Genomic DNA, 23836 nt, shown 5'->3' on the forward strand with positions numbered 1-23836 from the left:
TACAATGTTTTCCCAGTTTAAAGTGTGTACATGTAGCATGTAAAAGTCACGTGATTGGAACAGATACATATACCGACGCTATTTTTAAATTAACTCGATTTTACGAGGTAGACAAATCAAGTTAATTTGGAAATTGAAAAATACGCAAAAACGGCGAAAAATATATGTGCCGTTAGCGATTAGATACAAGTATTCAATGCGTTGTAAACAACGATATTAATTTTATGTAAGTTTTTGACAATTTTCTTTTATTCTTGCAATGGTATCATCTGGTGTCTCGTCCCTTTAATACTATTTTGCAGAATTCCTAGTTATCTAACTCAACGCGACCAATACAAGACCACGCAGGAATCCAATACATCTTTCTCAGTCGCGTCTTGCTGATGTGCTGGCTTTTAAAAAGGAGCGACGACCATTTCTTCAATTTACTGCGGCGAACGATATCTGGCTTTTCGTTTTTGGCATAAACAATGGTAATGAAAATAGCTACAATGTAAATTGTTTCGATTAACAAAATATGATAAAATATTATAACTTAATTAACTAACTACAAATCTGAAAATTGCTTTATCTTAGGAAATTATGGGATAATGATAATACAATTTTGAATACGGGAGAAAATTATGATGGATCTGTACGAAAACTATACCGAAGACGCATCCAATGGAACGGATTCTTCCACTGAAAAAATTGGGACGGCATTAAATTATAGTGTTTTATACAATGTGATATCGGTGGTGATAAATGTTGTCATATTTGTCGGCGGCCTCGTCGGAAATATTCTCGTCATTCTGGTCGTTATCCGTACCAGAAGCATGCGGACACCCACGAATTGTTATCTCATAAGTTTGGCAGTTGCTGACTGCATATTACTGATGTCTGCAACTTTGCCTGCAATTCCAGAGACGTTCTTTCAAATCAACGAGTGGCCGTTTGGTAGGGTCATGTGTTCCTTGCTTGTGTTTCTACAATACCTTGGGATTGACATTTCTTCTTTGTCTATCACTGCTTTCACTGTTGAGAGATACATTGCCATATGTCACCCTCTCAGATCACAAAGAATGTGCACTGTTGAAAGAGCCAACAGGATCATTGTGGGTATTTGGATATTTGGAATTCTTTACTGTAGCCCTTGGCTCGGTCTTACAACCGTCAAACAAGAGAGGCGACATGATACTGTTGTTAACTTGTGCATATATCTTCTGGATCGGGAGAATTATGTTATATATTATATGACAGATCTTATCATATTTTATATAATTCCACTATTGATTTCCGCAATATTGTACGGGCTTATTGCCAGGATGATGTTCAAGACCAACATTACCCAAGAAGATGCAGGCATATCTCTCAACGCAAAAAGGAATCGGAACCGACAAATGTCGTCCAGATTGCAGGTAAATAATGCTACCAATGTTGTTTTTTTTATTACGAAACTGTTTTAAGCCTTAAACCTTTATCACCTTCCCGCCGATTTGGGTAAAGGCACTCTAAATGGCCAAGAATTCGGAGAAAATCTGCAAATATCACAGCTGCAGCACGGGTGCCGTAGCTATCCTGCATTCGGAACACCTCGGCCATTTTGCATCGAAAACAACCTCGGATGTATATGGACGGTTTATAATGTCAGAAATCTTTACATTTAACTATGCTGCAAGTAGATCGCGTAGTATATTGAATTTGGCAGTTAAAACTAATGACTGGACTCTTGGAGATCTTAATTATTCATGTAATAACAAAGACAATCAATATAAACCGAGTAATACAAAACACACGTTAAAACACTACAATAAATAAAATTTACAAACTACTTTGACTGATGAATCGACATACATCCGAGTTTGTTTTCGATGCAAAATGGCCGAGGTGTTTTGAATGATCCTGTTGGTGCCTTTGCGCTTTTTTCCTCCGTAGTGCGCATCGGGAGCTTATACGATGTATCGTTAAACTTTTACTGAATGATAAGCCAGAGACACGTCATCGAAAGCATCGCACAGGTATAGTGTGAGCCCAGTACGGTATCCACAACATTTATACGGATGCCGTACAATTTTTAACATTAGTTTGGTCCCATTAAATCGTTCTTACGATCGTCATACGTTCTTTTTACGAGATTCGCACGAGGTGTTAAACTGTTATGATATCTAAATCATGTAACACACGGAGGGCGCGCGAATTAAGGCGAGGAAACTTGCATCACCTTCGATACGCCCAATTTTCTGATTCCTTAGAAAAATCCGTACTTTATTACGGTGGATAAGTGACTGTAGCAAAATATTATTGAAAGCATATTAACTGATTGTATATAGTATAAGGGAGTCACAAACATTACAGTTCTATTGCAAATACATTTCTATCGATCGATTGTAGTGCAAATTTTGAGTATGCATTTATACGTAATTATTTATAAAATTTTATGTAATACTTTCTAGGCTTTAAATATCAAATAGAAATTTAAAGAAAATAAACAATACGGAATTCTATTTGCAGACACAAGCTATCATAATGTAGATTATTATTTCAAAATATTTACGGCCCGGAATTCATCAAATTCCATGTGATTATAAACCTTACGAAATCAATATTTCATACAGGTAAAAATATGCGAATATATACCAGTGGAATGGAAATAAAAAATGTGTGTGCAAGAATATACCGGTTCTTGAATAACGCGAGACTGTATTTTTTAAACACGACCTAATTCTGAAAAGTGTGACATGCGTCGATTGTCTCTATATTTCAGTTACACTTAAGTGTCAAATACATGAGTTTCGATCGAGTAACTTGTAGTATTTTAGAAAATTTGTATCATGCACTGTTTTTCGTTTATAAATGTCACAGGCAGACGGACGTACGGAAAAGAGTTAAACAGTTCGTATTTGTCTTGATTGTGATGTTCAGAACTGTTCTATTTTTATTTTTTTGTTTACCACCATTATAAATCAATTCACATTTATAGGGTATTTTCATACAAGAACGCATATCATATCCTGGGTTTTTGTATTTAACTTTGAAGTTATGAAAATATTCGTCCATCCAGAAAGTTCATATCTTTGGTATTGTCTCTTGATGGCCTTGTAAATTTTGTGATAAAATATATTGGTAACAACTCGTTGAGGTATTTTATTGTTTTTGTTAGATATGGATTGCTTCTATTGCAAAATTTGGTATCATTTTTAATTTTAAAACTGTTTTCTACTGGTTAATCAGGTGCGTTTAAATTACAGCTAGCTATTAAATCACCATGTCATGCGTCATGCTTAAAGGTCTAGTTTAAGCCTTCTATAAGTGACTCCTCCCCCCACCAAGGGATCTTAATCTACTTGCCTTGATCCCACTTATCAGATCTCCGATCTGAGTATCCTGCTCTGCAGTTTTGGAAGTTTTATTATAGAAATGGACCCTAAATGGCCCTGAGCCAATAAACGAATACAAAGAAAATCGGCCCCTACTGGTACACCAGTGCAATTAGCAGGAGATGCACAGCAGGGGATTATCATGTCAAACATTCCTTAAACTAGGCCTTTAAAGTTTCGTTTTACACTTTTGAACAGTTGGTAATGTAATAATAGATTTTATCGCTGACAAAAACAACAACAATGCAGACATGTTTAAGCTGTTCTAAAAAGACATATCTTACAGATAAGAATAATTAAAGGTCAAACGTGATGCACTAACCAGACCTCGTTTAGGTACAACGTTGTACAAGCGACGTTAAAAAGTTTGAAACAGCTACCTTGCTCATTGGATGAAATCCTTTGCAAATGATATGACACTGGCTTGAAAGTTTGGTATATTTTTCTCAAGAAAGTAATGTCCACACACCCCAAACCTGTAATGCAAACCCATACATATTAACAGTGTGTTGTTATAACATCTCAAATTGTTGTTTTACAAAAGTCTTTATGCTATTTTTGGTAGGCAAAATGCTTGAAATGATAAATAGTTACTTTATGTCCGAAATATGCAAGAACATGCCCTTGCATAAGTAAGATTATGTCGAGATTGTTAGACGTGTATTTGCACGCCATTAAGCATGTATTCTTTGTCGTTTACTGATGTCACCTGTAACAAAGAGTTTTTGTAGAACACGGTTAAGAGTAAATTATAATTCTTTGTACATGATATGAAAAAAATCATACGTGAATTTCTTCAAGTTAGTCTTAATTTGAATGTAGGTGTACAATAGCACCTATGTGTATATATAAAGAAAATGTTAAAATTAACCCTAATAGAATATTACAAGCAAGTTTTTTTCAACCTTGATATTAATTTAATTTGTGTTAAATGTCCGATTTGTTTTTAAAATTTCGCAAACAGTACTCTGAAATCTTCGCAAATAAAACCCAAAAGTTATATGGCATCCCCACACAGTTTTTCATTAATAAGTACATTTTTGTACATCGTGTAAATTAAATAAATATATTTAATGTTCTTTTCATTGTTTTTGACATTTGAATGAACATTTCTTAACGGATAAAATTATAACTGTCATTAATCTGCATTTCAAAGAGTTCCTAATACCAAAGATGTAAACAGATATGTAAAAGCATATCCCGCGAAGCCTCTTCAATAAGGAAGACATTAAACTGTTCAGGAAAATATTCGTAATATCAAGAATGTATGCTTTGGTAAATATATTGTAACATTTTTGTACTGGAAAATTTAAGTGTATTTCATACTGAGAGGTTCATCCTTCCGAAGTTGTGCGTTAGCCATAATGTTATATTTTTCACTAAATCACTTAATGGGCCATATTATCCAAACACGTATCGTACGATTGCTTTTCAATTCAATTTTTCTATATACCTAAATTTTATCGATACAATTTAAAATTAAATATATATTGGCCTGGTTAGGCAAATTTGATGTGATTTTCATTGTAAAACTGTCAATTTAATCTGTGACTCTCACTAGATATTTAACTGAAGGTCCTGGGCCCGTATTAACTATCTTGAGTCTGAGTTTAAGGCTCAGACCAAGGAAAGCAAAATGTTAATGTTGGTGTAAAAATGATTTTAAAAAGACAACATAACTTCAATGTAGATTTTGTTGTATCTGTGACAGCCGACCTCATCTACAATTCGGCTAAGTAGTAGGGCCTAAAAAAAATACATTTAGTTCGGGTTACCCGACCCTACCTACGGAATAGGCGCCGACCCTACCGTTTTTATAGTCAGTTTGAAAAAATAATGAAAAACTAAAAAAAATAAAAAAATGAATAATATTTTCTTATTTTTTTTTGCTTTTCAATATGTAGTTTAAAACCTTAATTGTTTATATAAAAGATAACTTTAACAACATTCTCCAATGATGAAAATAACATTCTTATATAAAGCCTAATATTATTTTTTTTAAAAAGCCTACCTACCCTACCTATTTTTGAAAAGGATGTAACCCTAACCAAACAATTTTTTTTAGGCCTAGTAGTAAAAAAAATGTCAAATAAATTACATTTTAAGATATTTTGAAACATTAAAGACAGTTTTCTGAGCCTGAGTCAGAAAACGTTAGTGAATACGGAACCACATCGATGTTTTGTCACACTCTTGCAGGAAATATTGCCCACAGTTGCATCTCATAGAAATATAACGAAAAAGTTCAATTATATCTTAGCATCGGAAGCAGATGCCGAATCTGGTCCAATTATCTCAGTTAGTCAAAAAAACCTGACGTAATATTTAAACCATATGTTATTCAAGTTCCATGTCATTAGCTGTTACAAATTTATTTCAATGGCATTTGCTTTAAAGTTTTGCCTTTCCGTTGGCGACTCCAGAACAATAATACTTCCTAGATATGTATTAATTCTTTGATTGTTTCTGTGTGTGGTCACGATATTTAAAATGCGCATGGCGGCTCTTTGCCATCAAATAAATTTCAGAAATAAATAAAAAGTAATCAAAGTTAAGATAGACAGTAATAAACCTTTTAGTTTACATACACAAAAAATGTTTTCAATTGAATAAGAACTTGAAAACTTTCGAAAAACTATTGCGATAAACAATAAACTGCAACTTCTTTTGTAAAACAATATGACAATCGCATTATGGTTCATTACTTTTCTATTGCTGTCTTACTTTTTTCTAGGCTATTGCCTATCATATGTCTGTGTCTAATACTGCGTAGATAAATAAATCATAGACAGTTGATGTGTGATGACAACTTATAAGTTGTTTAACACTTAAACATTTCTAAAAATAACTTTCAGCATTGATGGTTGTTTCTGAAACACTTCAACGCGTGGAATAAACTCATTATGAGAGTGGTTATCTTGTTACCTATTTTAAAGATATTTTCCGACAATTGTCTAGCAAAACGTTTCGAATCGGAAGTACGAGAGCAGTGAAAGAGACGTAAATGTATTGAACTGCATAGGCAATTACCCACATCTTTGTATTGAAAGAACCACACAGTTTTCATCATATCAAGAGCAAAGTGTTGTCTAGTGGTATTACTGTCTGCCATTCACCAAAGAAGTTGTAGGTGCGATCCCCATCATTATGGCTTTTGAAAATGGACACCAGTAATGGTTACTCCAATGAAATCACAGCTAGTATAAACAAAACTATTGCGAAATTTTTTCCTCTCATCATATGTAATTTAGGCGTACACAATGACCTTTTAATGGGTTTCTTTCCTAATAATAAGACCTGCTGGTCATTGCAATGATAATAAACCGCAATTACTCCTGTAAACCTATTGCCCTCGGACCATGGTAATAGTATATTATTTTGTTTGTTCATGTATTGCCGGATTTTTGTCTCTCATTAGTGGGTGTTTTATATGTGCAGACGAATACATCAAAAGGCAATGACATTGCACAGTAACAACTTTGGTCATTAAACCGTCTGACTCTTCTGAAAATAACGTTTAAAACACTTCAATGCATATATAAGATCATTCCATGTTTTCATAATCAGGTTTAATATTTCCAGACAATTCTCTTGCAAAGCTATTTCTAAACGGAAGTAAGAAAAGTCGCAAAAGAGACGTACATGTGTTGAATTGCTAATCCAATAAGCCATGTCTTTGTAACGAATTTAACGTGCTAAGAGCTAAAAATAACGGTATTTCCTCCTCCGGTAAACGATGCTGCGTGCGTTCATTCTCTTCAATGAGCACGGGCATGTGTAGACACATCGAAGTAAGCAAATATTCGCCTCCTCAGTATTGTGTGACCAAGTCAAAAACAAAGAAAAATGGCAAATCTTTTGGCGTCTGTCATTTTTATACGTATCAGTCTTCTTAAGATATGGGATAAACTGCACGTACAAAACCTGGTTAGAGATTCCCTGTTTCTTCAACGTGCATCAGTGCATAGCACTGTCGCACTCTGTCTTGTTCGGTTATGGGCCATATGTATATATATACGTATGCATGCAGTTTTCTTTCATTAACTGATGAACAATTTTTAAAAAATAAATGGTTCAACGATTTTGTCTTATCCACACAAAACTACACTAAATTGCTGGCTTTGGTTCCATAGTAAATTGACTTTGAACAGTGAACCAACTTTCACCCAATTTATGTTGAAAATGTGCTTTGCTAGTGGACGTCGATGAACGCATCTAGACATTGAAACGTTAAGCTTTATGTTTTATTGCATCGGACTAGAAAATAAAATGATTAATTCCTACAGAGACTGTAAGTTCTGAAAAGCTGTCACAAATAAGAACATTGGGATGGTTTTAAATGATTTATAATTACTAACAGTGTCAATGCATTGGAACAACTTCCTAGTCAAATTATTCCATTGTGGTTTAAGGTGTGTGTCTGGGTTAATTCAGAGCTCCGTTAGCATTAACAACATACATTGGCATTAACTTGAACGTGAAATTCCAAGGTCAGTTTGAAGAGTAAAAATCAGTAACCGTGCTATAAATCTCACCTTTAAAATTCGAACAATGAAGAAAGCAATAAAAACTAAAAGTAAAGCAAAACCTTTGTGCTGTAGTGTTAAAAACATGTGTTTAGTTATTTGTCCCGCAAAAATGTATATAAGCAACTGCAAGCAAAAGTCTAACAAATGTTGTGGTATATATGCAGTCAAGTTAGTATTGCATATTAAGTAGAACGCTATCGCTGGTTAATTTTTGGCACCCGTCTGTTCATCACTAAGAATAAGTATATGGATGCAACCTTCTTTCTATTTATGATATCACCTGTCACAAGACGGAAATGCCATTCTTATTACACGATGCTCAGGTTGGCTTTGGTTCACCACTGTGAATGATAATATGGATGCCACCTTCTTTCTATTTATGATGTCACCTGTGACAAGACGAAAATGTCATTTCAATTACACAATGGTCAGGATGGCATTAGTTCACCACTGTGAATGATAATATGAATGCCACCGGCTTTCTGTATATGATGCAACTTGTCACAAGACGAGAATGTCATTCTGATAACACAATGCTTATTTGTACTTGCAATGAATATTCTGCTCATTTACTTCTTTATTTTCATCGAAGAAGTTTCACCAATCAACTTATACATGTTGCCTTAGATTCAATTTACCAATTTCTGACAAAACTTTGAGATGAGACAGACACATTAGAGATACCGTGAAACAAATATAAATTAAATGGCTTCCTATGGCATCCGTCTGAAATTAATTAGCGTTTACGACCATTTTTCTGCCGAAGAGATCGCCGTAAAGATTCTGATTCAATTAGTTAAAAAGCTTCTGACGAAAAAACCACCACCGTCCCATTTACTCATTAGTTCGTTTTTTAAATAGGTTATTCAGTGATTCAAATATGCTCAACGGCTAATATACTGACATTCGAGCACACACTTAAATTGTCTTTTATTAATTTATAAACTATTAATTAAATCGGCACCCGTTAAGTAAATAGGTTACGCAGTTTTTCGCGCATGCGCATTGGCCAATACAGGGAAATTCGCGCAAACACTATGATTGTTTTTTGAATAATTTGTTTACTTTTGATTAATTCTGCAATCGTAAATAAAATATGCTATTCAATGATTGCGCATTGACCAATAAAGTGAATTCATGATCACACTATGATTGGTTTTGAAAAATATGTAAACTATTAGTTAAATTGGCAGTCGTTTATCAAAAATGTTTTTGAGCGAATCGCGCATACTCACTGGCCTGTACTATAGTGACATTTACGCAAGAGTGAATCGCGCATGCTCACTGGCCTATACTATAGTGACATTCACGCAAGAGTGAATCGCGCATGCTCACTGGCCTATACTATAGTGACATTCACGCAAGAGTGAATCGCGCATGCTCAATGGCCAATACTATAGTGACATTCACGCAAGAGTGAATCGCGCATGCTCACTGGCCTATACTATAGTGACATTCACGCAAGAGTGAATCGCGCATGCTCACTGGCCTATACTATAGTGACATTCACGCAAGAGTGAATCGCGCATGCTCAATGGCCAATACTATAGTGACATTCACGCAAGAGTGAATCGCGCATGCTCACTGGCCTATACTATAGTGACATTCACGCAAGAGTGAATCGCGCATGCTCACTGGCCTATACTATAGTGACATTCACGCAAACATTAAAATTGATTTTATTAATTTGTAAACTATTACTTGAATCTGAAGTCGGTCCAGCTAATGCCGATTTGATGGTTTTGTCAAGCTGAAATAAGAAATAACCATTACTGTATGTTCGCATAATCCCATCAGTTGTAGTGCCACTCTAATTTGATCACAATACTAGATTGTCAATGACATCATAACAATACTTAAAAGTATTTGGATAATATATCTGCTCGTTCTGGTAATTTTATTTTCGTCAACATTAATTCACCATTTCCTTGTGATATCAGCGTCACAAACGAACGCATTTTTCACGATATATTAAGAAGAGACAGAAAAATATACTAGATATATTACATTGAGCTAAAACAGTCTCGCAGCAATCTCTCTCTCTCTCTCTCTCTCTCTCTCTCTCTCTCTTTCTCCGTTGCGTACGCAAAAATGTGTACACATACGACGTTGCGTAGCAATTACACATTTAATTTAAGCCCTGATGAGCTACAATCGAGACCGGCCGGCTTATTAAGAAAAGAATCCCCTGTGATGTTACTTTTTATTTGATTATATAGGTTCTTGAACAGGCACTTTACTATTATATATATATATATATCTAAAAATCTGTCGTTTCAATTAAGAATAAGAATTGGTGTGGCATTGTTTTGTCTAAAGATTTAGTTCTTTGGAAGTTAAAAAAACGTTTTCCAATGGTAAATTGAAGCGCCAGCGAAGTGCGTCATCCGTTAAATACACTCACAAAAAATTTGTCTCTTCGAAAATTAAGTACTTTGAAATCATCTGTACTTGCGCAAGCTCCTGCTAAGAACTTAAAATCGCCGATATGCACACAGTTTAGCAACATTATCCCGAAGGCTAAACAGTTACCAGAATAATATATTGGATATATTTCTTTACAATCGGAGTCAGAATTAAGAAATACAAGAAAGCAGTGTACTCCTTTACCTATAAAACAACTTATATTAGCTGAAATAGCAGATAGACACGGCACACAACGAAATTGCCCTTCTTGTTCCATGTAAAATCACACCAGTGCACCACTTTATTATAAATTTGCAGAATAGATTTCAGCTATGACATTATTTTTCCACAAATTATGAACACTTTGTCTGTTGATTTAGCACCAGAAAACCATATCAAGATAGTTTCGTTTTTCTGCATTTCTTTACATTCACTATCTATAACGTCCACAGTCACAGTCATGGCCGCATCTCGGGGTCTTCTCTGAATCCATCCACCCAAGAAAGAGGACCTGCAAAATATAATTCAAAACCACATAATTATCTTCAAATATGATATTAATCATGTGTAAACTTGAAAATACATACATGAATACAATTTACGCATCATCAAATGTTACCTGAATGGGGAGAAACATTTCTTTAAGAACTACTTGAAGGGGTACTACGACCCGGAAGCATTTCGTTGTGGGCCGACACCAGATAATGTTTTCGTCAAAATCTTTACATCAAGAAACAGCTTCCGGTACGGCGACCAATAAATGTCAGTCTGTTATGAGTAAAGGTGTGCATAAAATCACAAACTGTCACCAGTTATTGTAAGAAACGGATTCTTAAAGAATATAAAGATCTACCGAACGGATATGGGTAGAACATACATATGCCATTATTTTTCAAAAAATGAACCAAACCTCTCCGATCTTTTGTCTGCGAGTTGATGACCATGAGTATTCACGAATATTCAAATTTCTAATAAATAGGTCAGGTTCATTTTTGTCTAAATAGAGCCCAGCTTTCTTCTTTTAAATGGCAAAATGGAGGCGGAAAGCAAGAAACTCTTGCCATTGATGAAATTGCTGATGTGCTTATTACCTTTGTGAGGCATTGGATATTGTTTTTAACAAATTTATTATACCGTTGATAAATTTCTGAACATAATTGTTCATAAAACTATCTCGATTTTTTGGATGAATATAAAAAATATGCAAAGATGGTATGATATATTCGAATCAATTTGTATTGAACGCCACAACTGTCTTATCTTGGGATATGCTAATTTGGATGCCTGTTGACCCCTATAATGTGATATAACTGAAAAGGATACTTCATTCGAAATTTTTGGAGAATACGTTGACGTAATCAAGATATTCCTGCTTAAATTTGTCTCTACAAATAAGGCCGGACATACAATGGCATACTTTGTGTCACCCCACTTAAATTTTAACGAGTCATCTATTTGAATATCGAGTACTTTAAATATCTATAGTTCTTCTATATATTTTCTTTTCAATACCTGTGACATTTATGTGAACATTTCGTAATGAATTCTATTATAACGTTCTTACGATTTTTTTGTGAAAAGATGTAAATAGAAAATTAAAAACATATTTGGTCAAGCCCCCTTTATTAAAGAAGTCTCATTACTGTTCAGAAACTTATTTACAGTGACATGAATGTACGCTTTAGTACAAATTAAGACTATTCTGACACTTTTGTATGGGAAATGAAATGAGGTTCATCAATCCCAACTAGTACGTTAGCACTTGAGCTTTTATGCTATGTTTATGTACTAAAACAGTTAAAGGGCCATCTTATCAACGATTACATCAAACGATTGCGTTTCAATTTGATTTTTCTAAATTCCATCCTTTTATAATGTTTACTGGTCAGTTTATGCAAAGTTGATGTGATTTTCAGTGTAAAACTGTAAATTGAATTTGAGACTCTCACTAAGTATTATTTAACTGAATGAACTTCAGAACATGCAGAAGAACATCAATATGTACATTCCCTAAAGAAAATGATAATTGATAAGATGGAAGTTTTGAAACTAGTGTTAGTTATTCATTTACCAAAAAGGCGTTTTCCATTTAACAATAGATTTTTCATGATCATTAGATATTTTAAAAATATTGAAAGATGTGAAACATAGATTATCATAGGGTTTTTTTTTATAAAAAAAGATAACGAATACAAAATAATTTTTGGCAGGTGATGATTAAGATTGATTTAGATTTGAAAGAATGTAAATCCATTTATTATCATGCTGCTTCATGTTATCATTTAACAAGACAGTTTCTTTCTCTATATAATGTTTAATAATCATGTATTTCCTGTACCTAGTAAATTGAGGCGTTGTTTTTCTGTACTTCAAACCAAAACTGTAGAATTTCATCAGCACATGTAAAAAAATAAGTTATGACTCTGTGTTTTCCATTGCTGACTATTCCGAAGCTGAAATTTCTTAATGTTTTGTTTGAATAACAATGTAATATAATATTATAATCTTTTTAGAATTTATTTAGTCTATTCCACAGAGGTTGTACTTTCGGGCACTCCCAAAAATGTTCCATTGTTTTAATATAAGTAAGACAAAAGTCACACAAAATTGCTTCATTTATTTTACATGTATCAAGGAATTTCTTACGTGGAGCGATTCTGTGTAAATATTTATATTGAAAACTTCTTATACTTGTGTCATAAGAACATATGTACGTGTTCATATTTGTTTTGTTTTTTTTCACTCTGTTTTTATTTTCATTAAACATAGTTTTATGAACTCCCTTCTGTTCAATTAAGATGTACATGTATCAAAGTTCAAAGTGTCAGTTGAGTGGATATTCTTTCCAAATAGAAACGTACGAGTGATTTTACACGACTTCAATATAAATTTGAGTCGTTGATAGAGGATTGATAATTGTCTGAAGATAAGTGTATCTTTATTTCTTTAGAATGCTATGTAATAGGGACAAATAAATACAGTATATATACTAGATATCGTGTTGATTTAATTGATATATTGACTAAAATGTTTCAAAGTTCATGATTGGAACTTTTGTACCATCTTTGATGAAAGGTTGAATAAATGTATCTCTTTTGGTTTTGTCCGTATTTTTCTAATCCCATATCAAGTTAACTATTACGCGTAATTTTTCGTTTGGTGGATTTGGCAAAACACAATGCGTTTTGGTAGTGCAAATGTTTTCATTACAGTCACTATTCTTAGCAGCGTTAGTTTTCTGTGCTTCCGTTGCTTATGGCTGTTACAAATGATTGTACTTTCAGAAATTTCTATTCCGAAAGTTTTTAAATTTGTAGATGTTCATGTTCATGTCAAAGTTGTACTTTTAAGACTGAAAAGTTAGAGAACAATGATTTAGAAACATTAAGATGCAGGCCTGATATTTCTAAACACTTAATAAAGGTTTGACTTGAGATCAAAATGATTACTTTGATCCTTTCGGTGCATATGTTGCGTCATCGGCACGTTTGCTTTATCTGTATGTTGTTGATTGTAAGTCCCTTTTTGTCCGGATTGTGATCAATATAGTTTGCTTATGTTTTTGTGCCTTATTATGAAAATATACGACGACAATGGACAGCCCTGTCTTACTCCTCGTTGGACAACAACAGTAGGTTATAAGTAACCGTGGCTTAATATCAAGCTTGTCTTGTCAAAATAAAAAGTTGTAGTCCATTTGGTGAAATTTTGAAAAATATAGTTGTCCATGTTGTAAGTCATACATAACCATACTAAAAAAATGTAACAAATATTTTCAAATGCAGGATAAATTAAGTTACTGAGAAGCTCTTGTATTTGCTAACATTTAAGTGTTTTCTGGATACTCACTTAACCTTTTCAACCACTTAACAGACTGGCATTTCCTGTATTCCAAGCACATTCTCCAATGTTCATAAAACATGTCGGTCTATATTTGAAAAACTTTTTAGAGAAAGAAATGTTTACACTCAAGATTATAATTGCTATAACTGTTTAAAGCATAAACGATTACAATTTATTTTCGGTAGCATGGGGGTGATATGACGGTAAAGTATGTGTTTATCACTTGACCACGACTAACTAACTCGATTACACAATTTAATTATCCCCTTACGACGACTCGTCTCTATGACTTCGATTTCGAGTTGTAGCCTTGACAAAACCAAGTCGTGGACACGATATAAAGTAGATGAAACGACATAGTAAGTTGTGGTCACGATATAATAAGATGTGGAAACGAGACGGTAAGCCGTGGACACGACATACTTACACTTGATACCGTATTACCATTGTCTAAAAGAAAACAACAAAATATCTCGGCCAGAAGAAGAGAAAAACAGAAAGCAATATTTAAAAGAGACAGTATTTGATAAACACGTGGTTCAGACAGTATTTGCATAAACACGTGGTTCAAATAATGTATTTTCGAATAAAATATGCTAGTCATTGCATTAAACAATCAACCAAATAAACTTATTTTTGTGAATGGTTATTGTCATCGCATTGTGATCTCAAACATTTATATTCCTATCTTGCTTTTTTATCTTAGGTCATCGCCTCTCATTTGTAGGTGTCTTTTTCTGCCTAGACAAATACATCATAGGCAAGGTTACACTTTAAGTTTTAATGACACTTATTTCTAGCCTTAAAAGGGTGTTTATGAAACACTTAATCACCTGTAATAAACTCAATATAACGCTGTTAAGCTAAACAAAAAAGACTTTTTTTTCCGACAACTGTTTTGCGAATGATCTCAAATAGGTAGAAGAAGAGCTGTGAAAGAGAAGGAAATGTATTAAATTGCAAAGTCAATTACTCAAATCTTTGTATTTAGAGAATTGCTTTCATCACACCATGAGTAGTTCGTTGTGAGTGAGATGGTCTAGTGGTTTAGGTGTCACCTAAAACGTTGTACGTTCGATCCCCACTAGAGGCACTCTTTAGTAGCCTCATAAAATGAACAACACTATTGGTTTCTACCCAGAACACGGACTCGAAATGATTTTTTAAACTCAGCTTTCGTTACAATCCAGCTTATTTAGTATAAGCTATCAGAGCGAAATGTTGCGAAATTTCTTCAATTGATCAACCGTTAGTCGGGCGGCAACAATCACGTTTTAATGCCATGATTTTTATGAAGCATAATTGCCGAATTGTTTAAAAAAACTGAACCTGCTGGTCAACGCTATTAATAATTAACTTCAACTTCTTTTTGTTGATTCATAATCACGGTTTATTACGGTTATATTTATCGCCGGGCTGTTTAATATTTTGTTTCTCATTAGTCGTTGTTTTATATTGCGCAGACAAATTCATAACAGGCAAGGACGTTGTACAGTAAAATTTGAAAGTTGTTTAACACTCTCATCCTTTCGGAAAATACACTTTAAAACACTTAAACGCATTACGTAAACTCATAACATCAATGTTTTCCTGAAAAGGTTTTAATCTCTCCAGACCATTGTCTTGTAAAGCTATGTTTATTCGGAAGTACGTAAATTCGTAACAGACAAGTGCGTGTAGAACTGCATATCTAATTAGAATTGTCTTTGAAATGGGTGATCAAAGAACTTGACGTATTCAAAGCTTAATATAACGATACATCTCCACCAATCAACAGTCGTGCGTGCGTATATAAAAATAATTTAATCGTATTCTTTCTATAAAGAAACAGTAAAAACAACCTCACATTCGTGTTTTTGAATAAGCACGGCAGTAGGTTTGTAAACACATAGGAGAAATTAATTACGCACCTTGTGAGATCTCAACCGTGTGATCAAGGCGACCCAATTCATTTGCGTCTGTCCTAGGAAGAATATTAGTTTTGTTTGGTTGTGGGACAAAGTGCACAACTGGTTAGAGGTACCCTGTTTCTTTAACGTGCACCAGTCCATCGCACTGCCCAATGGGTCCCATGTTTTACGTTCCTCCCGAAAGACTGTGATACTATTTGGTCGGAGTATCGAAATCGACACCCCTGGGTTGACAATCAACGATCTGCAAACACGCATAGTCATATAAGCCTATCATTTGACTACTGTTATTTTAAATAATGGTGTTAACCCATATTAAGCATTGCTTGTTATTCACCTTTTTCTTGATAGTTTAATAATTCTAGTTGTTGCTTGTATCTGTCAAGGTTCATACTTATATTAAAACAATAATTATAATAAGTTGCTAATGATTATCTATAAACGAAGTCTCCTTTCATTTACCCGATTTACAATTTACGAGTTAATATTTCAGCAAGTTTCTTATTTGCATACACAGCTAATCTAAATTGCTAGCGTCGGTTTTATATTTGACTTACTTTTGACGAGTGAACCAACTTAAACACAATATATGTTGAAAAATTAATGTGTTTTGCTAGTTGACGTAGATGAAAGCATACACATTTAAACGAGAAGCTGGTAATTATATTTTATTGACGCCGACACAAAAGGGAGACGAAAGATCCCTGCAGGGACTGAAACTTCTAAAAATCTGCCAATAAAAAGAGCATTTGGATGGTTTTAAATTACTTACTAGCATTGTTGGGGGTATTGATGGCAATTGTCTTAGTCAATTAATTACATTGACATTTAACGTTGGTCTGACGGGGTTTATTCAGAGCTACATTAGCCATTATAACAAGTTGGGGTGGCCTTGACGTATTGGAGTGTGGAATTCCAAGGTCAGTTGGAATTTATAACAGCAACCATGCACTGAATTTCATCTGAAGATTTTGAAAATAATGTGAATGTTAAAACAACACAAATAAAGCAAAATCTTTGATCTTCAATGTGTGTAACATGTAGGCAGGGTACTGTCCAGCAAAATCCGATTTAGCAAGCATAGGTCTTGAAAATGTGATATAATCAATGCGGCTCAGTTTGTATTGAATTAATAGAAAACTACCACAAGTAACTTTTATAAAACCCGTCTGATATTTGATCATGTTGGCATTGATTATGATTATAACGATGCCACCGTTTTCTATTAAGAATGTCATTATTCAAAATAGGATAATGTCATTCTGGTTACAAAATTCTTACTAATGGTTAACATGTGTATTCGGATAATTTTCTAGATGTAAATATTTTCGAAAAAGTGTCACCAATATAAGAATAATGCATAAGTGCCAATTATCCAACTTCTTATAAATCGTTGAGATTTTTCTAGATATATTGTAAAACGAATAAAACTTAAATGGCTTTCTATGGCTCGGCCTGAATTTCATGTGTTTATTCAAGTGTTTTATATCATGTCTTTGCCGAAGGAATCGCCTTACAGATTTTGATTCGATTTATTGAAGAGCTTCAGATGGAAACATACAACACCATTCTAATTAGTCACTAGTTCGTTTAAATTATTAAGCCAGATTTTGTAAAGCAAAAACAAACAATAACCAACAATTAACGTTGGCATGATTATACCCCTGGTAATGCCACTCTCTTTTAGCGGTGTCACAAGACTAGACTGTCATTCAAATTACACAATTCGAAGAAATGCCTTAAATATATATTCTGCTCTTTCTGCTAGATTGTATTGTCGTCAAATTTAATTCCCCATTCTCTTTTGATTGATTGCATCAGTGTCACACATTTACATATTTCACATATTATTAGAACTTTCGCCGTACAAATAATACTTTTAAGTAATAATGGAATTCAGTCATATCCGTCTTACAACATTGCTAAAAAAAAATTATTCACAATTTTTTTTATTAATAATTGATTTGATGTTTTTCACTAAAGCTATAGATTCATTAATTTTAAACGTCCCTTTGAATGGTAAGTTAAATAATAAATAAGCATTTGAGAGCCAGCGTATTTCAACATCTGTTAAAATACACTGATACAGAATATATGAATTTACGAAAATCAAGCACTTTTAAAGCAAATGTACTTCAGCAAGCTCCTGCGGAGAAAACAAATTAAAATGTGACAGGTTTTCGCCAAGCAATGTCGACAAGATTAGCAGTTTATATATATATTTGATAGATGCCTTGACATATGAAGGTAGAATTCGGAAAATACAAAACTTCTTATATAATTAACTTCTGTCCAGAACAGAAATATTATCTAAAATGACGAGTTTAAAGGTACTTGACACCAGATGATGGAATTGCAAGAAAAAATAATATTGTTAAAAACGTACATACAATTGATATCGTTGTGTACATTGAATCTTACCTGCTTTTCAGTTTTTGCTTTTTTTTCCAATGCGATATTTACTGGGTTGTCTTCCACGTGAATACAAGTAGGTCTAAAAATTGCGTAAAATGTATCTTTATCATTCACCCAACTTTCACATGCTAAATGAACACACTGTAAACTAAGAAACTTTTTTGCGTTATTTTTAGACGGGGAAACTTAGCTGAAACAGAGACAAAATATTCGTTCAATCATGTAAAGTATGTAGAGTGAAGCATTATCAGCCTCATACTAGCTCAAGTTGATTAGGCCGAAAAAAATACCTGTTTTTCCGGTAACATGGAAAAAAAGGTCGGTAGGTCGGGATTATTATTATTATTTTTTTCATTCACAAAAAGTCTGACGAAAAAGCATTGTTTACTGTCTGAAATCATTTCCTTACCTTCGACTTCCGTATTTTCCCGCCAATTTTGCCCATGAAATCTGGTGTTTTTTTTACAATACTTGTTTATAAGTCGTGATCGTTTTTTTGGAAAATCCAGCTCTTCAATTTCAACAAATATGTGATAATCTTCTAGCCTAATAGTCAATTATCAACTAAATTTTTTGATTTGCTTGAGGAAAATGTGAGCTCCTTAAACTTCAAGTGGAGGTAGGTTAATAAAAGAACAAGTCAACGCGGATATGGATTTATTTATCGTATCTTTTTTTCGTACATTACTACAATCAAAGCTTCATTCATATTTATAAAGAATTCAAACATTTCGGTCATTGTTTTAAGCTTCCCAGACCACGATTATTGATTATTATTTTTTCGATCGTATGGTATTTTCGTACCACCTAAGCGAAATCAAGGCAATCAAATGGGATCATACAGTATCCGACTGACCTTAGCCACGCACCTTTGATCTTATCACCGCTCGTGCTTTGACGTCACAAATTGTACCGTTTGATCTGCAGCCGATACATTCCAATACATGTAAAAGTGTTATTAACTTTCGCAGGTTTTTGTCTGGATTTCAGTAGATGGGACTTAAATAAAGCGAAATAAATAACCATTTGATAATTGCGGATAAATTAATATAACGATTAATGAAATGTGTATTGAAACCTGGCAGATAGCTCGCATCAATTCGCAAAGCCTAATCGTAAGAAGCCTGCATGATATACGCAAAGCCTAATCTTAAAAAAAGTTTTATTTTGGACATGGATATGGATATTAAAATAACACCGCGAACTATAATTCAAAATATTTTCATTATAAAGACAGCAAAATATGTCTCCGGGGATCAACCACGTGTTTGGACCGTAAACATGCGTTTGCCAATTTTAAGATATCGGACAGGGTTCGCCGCCCTCCGCCATTTTATTTTCCCGTCTCGGTAATAACATGGACCTATAAACCAATGGTTTATAGGTCCGTGGTGATACATTATCTGGAATAAAAGTATATTCTCCGGGGACATTGCAAGACAAACAACGAAAATAATAACGATATATTTAAAGGAATATATTTTTTTAAGGTTATAATTTAAAATTTATTTATTTTTCACTTTTATGTCTAAAAAAAGATTAGGGTCGGCGAGGAAAAAATAGGGTCGGTCGGGTTACCGTAAACACAGGTATTTTTTTGGCCTAATTCAAGGCTTGTTTTTAGGCAAAATGTTTTTTTTTCCCGATTTTGGGGCCATATGTTGCCTAGTTCCTTTTTAATTGAAGATGTTTTCTCATATTCAACAAAATCAAGAAAAAAGTGGTGCAACGACCGATTTTTATCCGTTGGTTACAAGAACTGTTGTTGGTAAAATCACGAAACTTCCGCCAGTAATTGTTAAGAATGATTTCTTGCTTAACCTGAACGAACATGAAGACATACCGAACGGAAAGTGGTTGAACATAATTATAATTGAGCAGTACCCTGAAAGGAAACTCTGATCTTTCATCTGGCAGTTGAAGACGATGCTAATTAAGAAATATATAAAATTTCAGTCTTAAGAACCATTATCGCCTCATTTTAATGGCAACATGCAGGCAAAAAGCAATACACTTTTCCCGTTTAAGATATTGCGGAGGTGATCTTCACATTTCTGAAGGTATTGGAGGAAATGTTTTATGTTACGTATTAGCCGGATATAAACTTCTGATCAACATTGTTTATTAAACAATTTCGAATTATATAGATTGACATAAGAAAATATGTAAACATAATAAGTATATATCATTTGTCAACTGCCAACATGTATTTCAAACAATTTTTACAAAGCGAAAGACTTCCGGTAGAATTGCATAATTATTGTTTTTTTGCTGGCAAATATTTTAATGATGTATATTCCCTCTGTCGTCATCTTGCACAGAAAATACTCGTATTGAAATCATAATATTAACGGTAAATGATGTTTACCTACCTTGTCGCAATGATACGTGTACGGATCATGGTCAATTTCAGTGTATTGGTGTTAACTCAGTAGTTTCGCCTTAATTCAAGGCATTCAATATTTAATCAATTAAAATTTTATCAGAGCGACAATGCTAATTAGGATGCTTGGTGACCCCCTTTAGTTATGATATAACTTGAAAGAATACTTCTTTCTGATTTTCGGAAAATACGACATTTAGATAGCAGATAGCAGATAGCATTTTTGCTGGTTTTCAAATAAAGGCGGCATGGAACGACATACTTTGTGAACGTTCAAGGTTTAGCAGCTTTTTCGGTATAATTTTAACAATTTTCTTTTTCTAAACATACAATCCATTGCACACACATTTGAATTACACGTAAAAAACGCCAATAGCTTCAAACACCAATACATGATGGGATTACCGCCTTGAAACAGTCATTGGAATACTTAAAATCATCCCGCTTGTCATGTTTTTTTCCCCATTTATAATATTAAGTCTCAGATGTATTTGATTTATAACGAAGCATCTCAAAAATAATTGTTTGATCTATTCAGTTCTAATTCTGAAATGTATACGATATTGATATTTTATTAAATGAAGACCTTCCCATACTCAACTTGTCTTCAATGTATCTTGATTTTAACATATAGTAGATAATTATGATTATGTTGTGTTAGCACTTTAAATAATGCCAATAAGACAGACAGTTTGCATATTGGATATTAAAGCGGTTACGGATGCACATCGGTATTTATAAAAGTGAAGTAAAAGTAACGTATTCATATTTCAACACGGGAAAAGAACGAAATACAAGCTTGATGTTCATGTCTTATTAGTTTGAAGGGTTTTTAATTAAGCATTATATTAAAAACTACAGAAACAAGTAGAGTAGTCGGACGTGTGAACATAAACAAACAATCACAAACCAGAAACATGTAACGACAACACAAAACTCGACAAACAACACACTACATATATAATATATAACACTATGTGTGTTTATCAAGGACTGTTGGGTACCGCCTGGTCAGTAGAATGTCATTCTACTAGCGTCTTTCGGATTGGGGGCAGTTTCATTTTATTTTATTTTCATTTGAGTTCACAAGTAATATCCAAAATCATGTGGAGATCATTTTCAATATTGACTGAGTTAGCAAACATGATATAAATCATTAAGTAGCCAATAAGCTCAGGACTAAAACCGGTGTCGGTTTTAAAAATGATAATCACGCGACAGGTTTAAATCAATAGTTTATTCAAAACAGCAATCGATATAGCGAGAGTCTTTAATGAAATTATAAGTCTTGGTTATTTACCAAAGGAAGACATGGACAACAAAACTATTACAGTTGAAAAGGTAAAAAAACTTTGCCTCAATAAGAACTGACTATCACACATTCAAAGGTAAAGCATTAAAAACATAACTATTGTTTTGTCCCTAGACACTAAAGCACCAATAATCCTCGGTTAGTTACTTAGAATTATGATTGAAAAAGCTGATCAGTAAATGTCATATTTAAACCCTGTTATTCAAATCGTTTTAGACAAAATAATGCAAGTGTAAGTCTTCAATGATGAATGCAAGATAAATCACTAAAATACGACCCAAAGGTTTTGAATCAACAGTACCAGATATAAACAGAGGAAAAGCAAACATTCCTAAATTCCTTAAACAGACAGGGTCACATAAGAAATGCAAATTTAGTTCATGAAACGATTCTTAGATATAGTCGGCTGTAATCCAGCATAGCAAAGTATCTACAGGCATTAAAAAGGCAAGAAAACCATAGCCCACCCAATTCTCTTCACAAATCCTACATCGCATAATGATTGTTTAATGCAGCCTAGACACCATTGAATTGCAGGGTATTCAACATTACATTCAATTATATCTCGCGCAATGCATATGATCGAATAACAAATATGGTAATGTAGTTTTAGCAACAGTTTCTCTTTAGTGGTTTAAGTGAAACTGCCTGATTTTATATTCACTGTTCGCAGTGTCTGTATACTCCGACAAATTCCAATTGCATCTGATGCGCACGTATACTTAGTTTAATCAGAAAAAGAGAGGTTTTGAACGTTCAAGTAATCGCAAAAAAACACTATCGGTTGATTGAACCAATGATGTCTGCTGCTTGTCCTTGATTAACCTTTTGCTTCCTCGTATAACATATATGGTTGTCTGGTTGCCAGATGAAATTATAACAAAGTTGTTGTTAAGAAACAAAACTCCTTCCCGTACTGATTTCTGGTTTGGACTAGATTGTTAAGAGCTGGATTAATATTTCTTGTTAGGTATGATCCATATGTTCATATACTGTAAACAACCAATAAGACTTAATCGCAACCATTTAATAATGTCCTCGTATGTTTTTATATATACATAGTATAATAACTTTTCACTTGACGTCTTATATGAATAGCGTTGAAAGTATGCTGTAAAAATAACAAACAAATATATTCTACTATGATAAAAAAGACTCAATCGTTGTTTTTCAGTTCCGCATTAATAGTGATTACAGCCTTCTAGCGGTAATCACGTTTATTTACACACAAGACGTTGTCACTTTGCGCCCCTGTGAGTACGAATGTAAATAAGTTAGAAATGCGTGGGGGTGAATATGTCTTGTCCTTTCCGTTTCCGGTTTGGTTCCAAGCAAAACAATATCTGCAAAGCTGAGAATTAAATCGTAGAACATCAATTATATTGAAGCTTAAATTTTATTAAGTAATAAGAATTATGCCTGGTAGAGGTCGGGGTCGTAAGAGAACGGGGAAATCGGAAGCTGTAAGCGCGAAGAAGACGCGTTCTTCGCCGAAGGTCGATTATACCGAAGCTGAGGGGCAGATCGAGGAGGTTGTCCAACTTCTCGGAGAGGAGCGAGGGAAAGACGAAAATGGGGGAAAAGGTGATGACCTTGGTAATTTTGTGGATTTTGAAAAATTGTTAAAATCACAAGGCCTTTTTGATATTACCTCTCAGGGCAAAACGGACAACAATATTGAA

The 23836-nt window shown here is 33.8% G+C and overlaps 1 protein-coding gene across 1 annotated transcript in view; it reads left to right on the forward strand.

Moving 5' to 3' along the window:
- Positions 1–626: 626 nt before the first annotated feature.
- The window catches only part of LOC128244137 (thyrotropin-releasing hormone receptor-like), a 38392-nt gene continuing 15182 nt past the window's right edge, over positions 627–23836 (forward strand). Inside the window, exon 1 of the mRNA XM_052962152.1 lies at positions 627–1397. Within this exon, the coding sequence (XP_052818112.1) occupies positions 627–1397 (771 nt within the window). The remainder of the gene's footprint in view (positions 1398–23836) is intronic.

Source organism: Mya arenaria, chromosome 8 (genome assembly GCF_026914265.1).
Source record: "Mya arenaria isolate MELC-2E11 chromosome 8, ASM2691426v1".
Classification (NCBI taxonomy): Eukaryota; Metazoa; Mollusca; class Bivalvia; order Myida; family Myidae; genus Mya; species Mya arenaria.